Consider the following 7,909-nt stretch of genomic DNA (forward strand, 5'->3'; position numbering starts at 1 on the left):
TCAATCACACAATCACACAATCTAATATAAACTAATGGTTTAAAAAGAATGTTAAAATAACCATGTCTAGTCATTGTATCTTACAAATTAGTGACCAATAATAAGAAATGACAATGATTAACAATGTGAGCATATCTAATTATTTGCATCTCGAAAGTATTGTTTTACCAATAACAATATCAAATTTTAGATATTGTTTTGGTCCCAAACTTCTAAATTTGTTATATTTAGATCCTCAACAATATCTTTTTAACCCATAAAATCATTTAAAAAAGAAAGTATTTTGGTCCTTGCAAATAGTTGTCTCTAACTTATTTGACTTAAAAGTCACACCCACATTGATTCAGACCCAGGTATTTACCCAAGTTACTATAGCACCAATACCCAGTTCGGAAGAACACATTCTTAAAAGTACCATTAATCTAATAATTAAAAAAAAAAATTAAAAAAAAAAAGAAAGAAAAAGAAAAAGAAAAGAGTAAAGGAAAACAACAAATCCTACTTGTTTTGAAAGTTCAACTACTAGAAAATATATTTTTAAAGGTTAGAGTTCAGTGTAGAAAAAAAAAAAGTTGAAATTGGATGACTAAGATGAAGCAAAAAAAACTTAAATTCATTTCATGGTAATAATGGAATTGCAAGGACAAGTATAATCAATAAGAAGGCATGTGCTCCTTGACCAAGAGATATGAAGTTTGAATTATAATCCGTACAAAACTCAATTATAAAAAAAATAAATAAATAAACAATTGCTCGCCTTGTATAAGAAAATATCTATCTAATATCAATGTCAAAAAATAAAAGCATACCAAACTAATACTGAAAGTACGGGTTCCTATCATTATTTTGCATTTTAGGTGGATTATTTTTTTTTAACAATATATAAGATAAAAGAACTGAACCTCTAATTTCAAGATTAATAATACAAACACTATACCTTTTGAATTATATTCATCTTGACAATTTTAACCAAGATATATTATATATTGATAAATTTCATACGTCTAAGAACTTTTAGGTTTAATAATCAAACTTTAAGATAATTTAATCCCTAGTAAAGAATATATATTCTTGAATATAGTGATGTAAGTTTAGATTCTCCACCTTTATATGTCATCGATTTTTTTTTTTTTTTAAAAAAAAAATGATTTCACTACCAAGTGTCAAGTATGATCCCTTTTAGTCCAAATTGATTTTATAACTAAGGTAACACTAATACTTGATTACATCAAACAGTTTTTTATAAAATAAAGTCGGAACAGTTCCGACAGGCAACAAATTATGCTAAGACGACTGGGAGACATGCAACATATATAAGATAACCTAAGACTCACCTTAAAATGATTTCCTTAACACGTCTATCAAGTATCAAATTTGTAAAAAAAAATTGGGCGTCTATCAAATTGTTAAAAAAATTGGGGAAAGCAATGGTTTCCCACTTTTGCCATTCAAAAGTATAAACAAACAACCGCTGTTCGCGACTCACACCTGTTTAACAGAACAAGGGCGGTGTCACTTGGAAAACGCCGTCGTTTGTCCTTACACCCCAAAACTACGACTCTTCGCATATACCACCACTTGCAGTCTAATTTGATTGGTTAAAACGGTGCATTGAATTCATAAAAATGCAACCCTTTTTTCAGATTTCAACGGAGTCATGTGAATTGGAAAATTAAGATGAGATGAGGTTAGATTTAGATTCCAATTACTCAACTAACCCGAATTTTAGGGTATAATTATTTTTACACACTACCTTTTTTTCTAGCTCTACAGTACCTGTTCATCTTCTTGTTCCATCACCATCACCCGGAATACGGCAGCCTGCAACCAATTGGATTCACTCGATCATACAAAACTTGAACATTACTAGAAAATAATTTAAAATCAATTTTCATGCAATGAGGATACCCTAGTTTCAGAGATGTGTCTGAGCTTTCCAGATCTTGAGGGGGGCCATTGGAGTTGGAGACACACGCATCAGTGACGGAGTTCGACGACTGGCCATCTTCCACGACCAAAATCTCGGGCTCGACGCCCAGGTGCCTCACCCCGTTCATTTTCTCCGCCTGCAAACCACCGCGGCCGTAAGTTACAAAGAAATTTAAAGAACACGATTTATATTAGTGTGCTGTGGAAAAGGGTGGGTTCTTCTTACTTGTTGTTTCAGTCGCTTATTCTCATCCATCAACTCGGCCGACTGCATGTACATAAAACTTTGAATTTAGCTTCCTCGTTAGAGAATAAGTAATTAGATATCATATTCATTCATATTTACTAGTTGATATATTTAAAGAAATGGATGCAGTTTGAGTTATATTTCTAAAAGTTCGTGTTTCATGTTCTTCAAATAAATAGCACAAGTGATTTACATCCGATGATAAGAATAAACATTATCATTGTTGAGAAACAGATGCTTTCAAATATAAATATTATACCTATATTTATGACTATAACTAAATTATATACATACTATTACTATCAAGTACTTAGATCCTCCTAATACGGGTCTTTAGGCAACAGCCTTCTCTATTTGAAGATGGTACTTAACCTTTCTTTGAAGGTCAGTGATCTCTTTCATGATCCGTTCACCCTGGGACCAAAAAAAAGGGAACCGTATAAGAGAAAAAAAGGGGATTTTCTTACGAACAGTTAAGAAAGGGAAAATACCTTTTTCTCCATCACACGGCTCAATCCTGACTCCAGTGACTTCTCTAGCTGTTGCAATTCTTCTATATTCAATGTTTGGAGTTCTTCTCCCCTCATCTGCCTAATTGTCAACAAATTTAATCGTGTCCGTGTATGATTTATTGTAGTACTATGAGTGTGAGAGACTTTTGTCTAAATAGACCATTATAGTCTGGCTATCGTTGAAATGTGACAAAAAAAAGTATCTACAATTTTCCTTGGGCGTCTTGTAAGTTCCAAGAGAAAAAATCAAGGTGGGTGAGTTGATTTTAATTAATCTCTTAGTTTCATCAATTTAAATTCTTAGTTTCATCAATTTAAATTTATGAACTTTAGTATAAAATGTTACAATGAATACCTCCTCAAAACTAAAAATCATGTTAAAGACATGATTAATTATAATTAAGAAAATACTCAAAACCTAACCACAAAATTATAAGGTAGACGCAGAAATGCCTACTCCGAGTAAAAAATTGTAACACTCAAACCTAACCACAAAATAACCAACAGCAAAGGAATGGCCAAAACTATCATGAAAAATACTCAAACCTAACTAGTATGCAAAAGGGGGGAGGGGGGGAGGGGGGGAGCCAACGTAACTAATAATTAAGAGTATCCAACGATATTAGATAACCAACACATAAAAATAGTCTCATCCAACAGTGTCGACAGCCTATAAATCTTTTTTAAAAAAAGAGAAAACTTGACAAATGTTTGAAGGTGTACTTAACTACACTATTTATTCAGGTGCAAGAATCTAACTACAACATGAATTCAAATACAAAATTGGAATTGGCTCACCCATCTAGGTAGACAAAACATCAATTCTTTTTTCTAGCTTATAAAATAGAAAGAACACAGAATCCAGCCTGAACATATACTATTTGAAAAACACTAACTAGTTAGCTATATGCTACACCCATTTTTCGCGGACCAACTGAGTGACCCAGCCATCTAGTCTGCCACTGTCAAACTTTTTCTTTTTCTTTCTATCATTTATCAGTTTACCATTTTTCTGCTGTGTGAATGGAAGGAGTGAAAAAATGGTGTAGCCCAACTAGCTATTAGTCTGAACTATTGCTAATACTATTCTCTTGAACTCAAATCAAATTTCACTTCTTACTATTGTACTAAATGAAAAAATAAAAGAAAACATAACTTCACGTATAAAAATAGAGATACCTTAGCTGATGAGTTTTCTCAGCAATTTCCTTGTTTAATCGGGTGTAATTGCTGTTTTCAACCAGCTGAAATCATTGACAGTTGTAAACAATGTTTCAGCAAACTAATGAAAGGTGACCACTATTGAGTTGAAATAATTAAGTCCTCCAGATACAAATCTAATCAACTAACATCTCTTCTTTTAATATTGATTTTTGTTCATTTACACGAAGAATGACGTGTGTATTATTTTATTGTCATACAAAAATAAGCTCGAGCAAATTATAAACCTTTTTACCCTTATCTTGACCATATGCTTAATGGAATCTAAAATACAAATTTCAAAGATTCGAAGTAGTTTTTAAAATTTTAAGAAATGGAGGACGAAAATGTTAAAATTGATATCAAAACAAGTCGGGTTCTTTAAAACAAATTAAAAATTCTGAAGACATAAAAGTGTTCCAGCAAAAAATAGCATACTGGATTGATAATGTATTGCGGATAATCGCAGCCATTAGTTTAAGAACATAAAGTAGACTTCAAGAGGAGAAAAGTAATTTTCCACAGTGCTTGTTTTGAAAAATGTTAGAACTGGTTTCTATTTTGTATAATAAAAATCAATGTACGTACAACTGTTTTATAAGGGTGTATTTTCTTTAATTAGTTTTGATTCTTTAAAAGAAAAAATCCCGTTTAAAATGACAAAATTATGAACCATGATTTAGGCCTCCATAATAATATTATTATCCTTTGAAAATAGACAGGAAAAAGTAATAAAAAATCGATGACCATTTTTTAGAGGAAATACCTGTAGTTCAAGGGATGGTTGTTCCAATTTCTGAAGGTTCTTAGAGTGCAAATTATGTCTATCTATAATTCCCTTCATGCTTCAGAAAGTCAAACACAGATAGTAATATAATCAATGGAGGAAATGACTAAACAATCAGAAATTAATGATAATGAATTCATGTTTCCACTTCAATCTATATAATTTAGAGAGATCAAAGAGTCAAGCATAAACATCGTTATCATAACCGCAATAGTTAAAACTGAGTGACTGAAAAGTTCAATCATCACTATTACCATAAACTTTGTTGTTGATGAGAAAGCAAGGCTCCAGGCATGATTTATAATTTTCATTTAGCCTCTTCTGTTTGTTTATGACAATTTATGAGGCACTACTTTACAAGAATATCCTCTTATATCCATTATCGAATTGGTTAATAATCCTCATTTATTCTCATCTTTTTCCGTAAGATTGTTGTAAGCAAATTACATGTGTTTTCTGCTGTTAGCTCTTTCTTTCTGTCACGGTTCTCGCCATTTTTAGTAACATACTGTCCTTTATAAATGGAATTAAAGTAGGTTCAGAAAACGCCGAACTCAGAAAACGAGGGAATCCGATTGCAGTTTTTTGTTTCTGGAAAAAATAAAATATAAGAAAGAGAGAAACCTTGAGCTGGAATACTCAAACAGCTTTCCAGTGGCGGAGAAGATAATAAGGGCAACATCGGCATCGCATAAAATGGAAAGCTCTTTAGCTTTCTTGAAAAGTCCCCTCCGACGCTTGGAGAAAGTGACCTGCCTCGCGGTGGCGTTGTCGATCTTCCTGATCTGGATTTTCTCCTTCGCCATTTCAATCCCTATAACTAGCTATAGCCTTGCTTTATGATAGGGAAACACTGAGAAAATTGAGAGAGAAACATGAAAAAAGTTCAGATAAAACAGTTCCAGTCAGAGAAATTTCTAGTTTGGTGAAAAGAAACAGTAAAAAGGCCGAACTAATCAGTGAACAATTGAAGGAATCGGGCCAGAAATAGAAAATAATAAAAGAGGAACGCTGAACAGGGAGGATTTCAAGAATCGGAGTTGCAGAGATGGAAGAGCGACATTTTTGCCATATTTGGGGAAGAATCTGATGTTTGAGCACGTAAGAACAAGGAAGAAAGAGTCGTAGTCACAGATCCAAAAGAAGAATGGGAAGTGATCAAAGAAAAAGGGAAAAGGAAAATCCGCGCATAATGAAAATGCGTGAAAGATGTTTCAGAAAATGAATGTGGAATTTAAAGCATAAACTTACCGGTTAGGGTTCGTTTTTCAGAAAGATGGAAAGCCACCAATGAGTAGCGGAAAGAGAATGAGGCTATAGTTGAAAGGAAGTGAAAGTCTCCATTTCTGGGGAAGCAAAATTCCAACTCATCGCCCAAACTTTCCCATAAAAGGCTGTTTGTGACCCTAATTAAATGGGTTTGAATTATAATGTAATCCAAAACACTCACGCTTTAATAGAAGGTTTTGGTCTAATTTATAATATTAAATCCATTTCATTTAGATGGTATTTAATCTAACTTTTTGTCCCATTATTTTCACGTTTTACATTTCTATTTTTCCTGATTACATTACACCTTTCCAAATAATCCCTACAATTTCAATAACAATTAAATATGATTTTTCTTTATTTTTATTTTCTTTTAAGATTTTCAGAATAATAAGGGTGTATTTGGGGTAAGAACTATTCTAAGACTATAATGACTATTTTTTGCTACAATAAATACTATTTTGTATTCCCCAATTAGTTACATTTAACACTATTTCAAAACTCTTATTTGGTATAGTATTTACTATTTGTTACAGTTTTTACTATATTACATTCATCATTTTTGTTATTCTTTGCTACAGTATTTATTATTTTTTTCTCAAACTAAAATAATTTACACCTCAAACACATTATTATAACAAAAACTAAAATAATTTATCTTTCAAACACAAACTATTATAATTCAACTATAATAAATTATGATTATAATAATCAATTTTTTGCCTCAAACATCTCCTAATAATAATGAGATTATTATCGGAACGGGCGATTACATGAAAGCCCGCCTCTTATTTCCATCGTGATTTTGTTTGTTTTTTCTTCTTTACATCCAAGGCCGTGCAAAGAATTCAAACTCAATTATCTTTTGTTAGTTTAATTGTCCTTTTTAAATAAATGATAATAATGTAAGTTCATGGATGCGAATTAGAAATACTATGCATGAAAGTGACAGCATAGGGCAAATTATTGAATGTACGTGACACAGATCTTCTCAACCATTTAGATGCATTATGAAACTATTGTTTTTTTTTTTTTACAATTATTTTTTTAATTTCATGAAATTACATTATAACTAGGGTTGGTAACAGGGTCGGACCAGGGTGGGGGCTGGTCCCCCGTCCCCGGCCCTGTGGAGGGAATTCACTCCCACCTCCGCCCCCGTCCCCACCTTCGTCGGGAAAATGGGGTCTCCGTAGGGACCCATTCCCCATTTCCGATTCCTCTATTAACATTTTTTAATCAAATCTTTTTATTTAAAAATACACTAATTTAATAAACTAATTCATGAAATAAACACAATTTAGAAGTTTACAAATTCATTAAATAAGTTTACAACTTATATTAAATAAAGTTCGAGTATTGGAAGTTAATTAAAATCATGTCTTACATAATTACAAATACAACAACCATGATCATAAATTGCTCCTGGTCGATGTCTTCTCTTCAAATTTTCCTCCTTGCTTGATATCGTGATCGGCTTATCCTTAGTTTTCAGCATTGTTCATATATTTAAAATATAATTAACAAATAATGTTACAAAAAAAATAATTAGACAACAAGTTTTAAAATTGGTCATAAAAAAATAATGTTAATCCTTGAACATACCTCAGTTATCACTTCATCTTCATCAGAGTCATCTGCATCTTCCAAAATAGTTGTTAAATGTTTAACCATTTGTTTTTCCATGCTAGTATCGTATGTTGTCACATCACATATTTATAATTACAAAAAAAAATTATTCATAAATTAAATGTTAAAGATAGGTAAAACAACATAAACAAACTAACACACAAGTCAAAACCTCAGTTGCAATCTAATTTTGAACGTACATCAGAGCCCTATTGTCTTCGGATGAAGCTTGTTACGATCAATTTTCACCGACTCAAAATGTCAAAATTACATGATTTGGATAAGACACATTCATATATACATCAAATTGTTGCTTCTCATTCATCTTATTGGAAT

General features: G+C 31.9%; 1 protein-coding gene across 4 annotated transcripts; it reads right to left on the reverse strand.

Annotated features, from left to right (window-relative positions):
• Positions 1-1,403: 1,403 nt before the first annotated feature.
• On the reverse strand, positions 1,404-6,158 carry LOC120074623 (MADS-box protein SVP-like). Of its 4 annotated transcripts, XM_090311461.1 has the most exons (10): positions 5,927-6,037; positions 5,629-5,761; positions 5,300-5,528; positions 4,655-4,733; positions 3,868-3,932; positions 2,668-2,767; positions 2,549-2,590; positions 2,156-2,197; positions 1,909-2,066; positions 1,404-1,821 (listed from the first exon to the last, which is right to left on the reverse strand). In XM_090311461.1, exons 3-10 carry the CDS (start codon positions 5,479-5,481, stop codon positions 1,803-1,805), a joined length of 687 nt encoding a protein of 228 aa, XP_090167587.1. In that variant the 5' UTR covers positions 5,482-5,528; positions 5,629-5,761; positions 5,927-6,037; the 3' UTR covers positions 1,404-1,802. The 4 variants fall into 4 exon arrangements, with proteins under 4 accessions (XP_090167587.1, XP_038883729.2, XP_038883732.2 ...); XM_039027801.2 differs by lacking the exon at positions 5,629-5,761 and having other exon boundaries at positions 5,927-6,158; XM_039027804.2 differs by lacking the exon at positions 5,927-6,037 and having other exon boundaries at positions 5,737-5,924.
• Positions 6,159-7,909: the final 1,751 nt, after the last annotated feature.

Source organism: Benincasa hispida, chromosome 3 (assembly GCF_027475165.1).
Source record: "Benincasa hispida cultivar pf3 chromosome 3, pf3_genome.v1.1, whole genome shotgun sequence".
NCBI classification, from domain to species: Eukaryota; Viridiplantae; Streptophyta; class Magnoliopsida; order Cucurbitales; family Cucurbitaceae; genus Benincasa; species Benincasa hispida.

Coding starts and splice junctions, on each gene's coding strand:
- LOC120074623 (XM_039027801.2), bottom strand. CDS start 5,481: ATGGCGAAGGAGAAAATCCAGATCAGGAAGATCGACAACGCCACCGCG. Junction 3,933..4,654: donor AACCATCCCTTGAACTACAG/GTATTTCCTCTA, acceptor CAATGATTTCAG/CTGGTTGAAAACAGCAATTA. Junction 2,591..2,667: donor GCCGTGTGATGGAGAAAAAG/GTATTTTCCCTT, acceptor TTTTGGTCCCAG/GGTGAACGGATCATGAAAGA.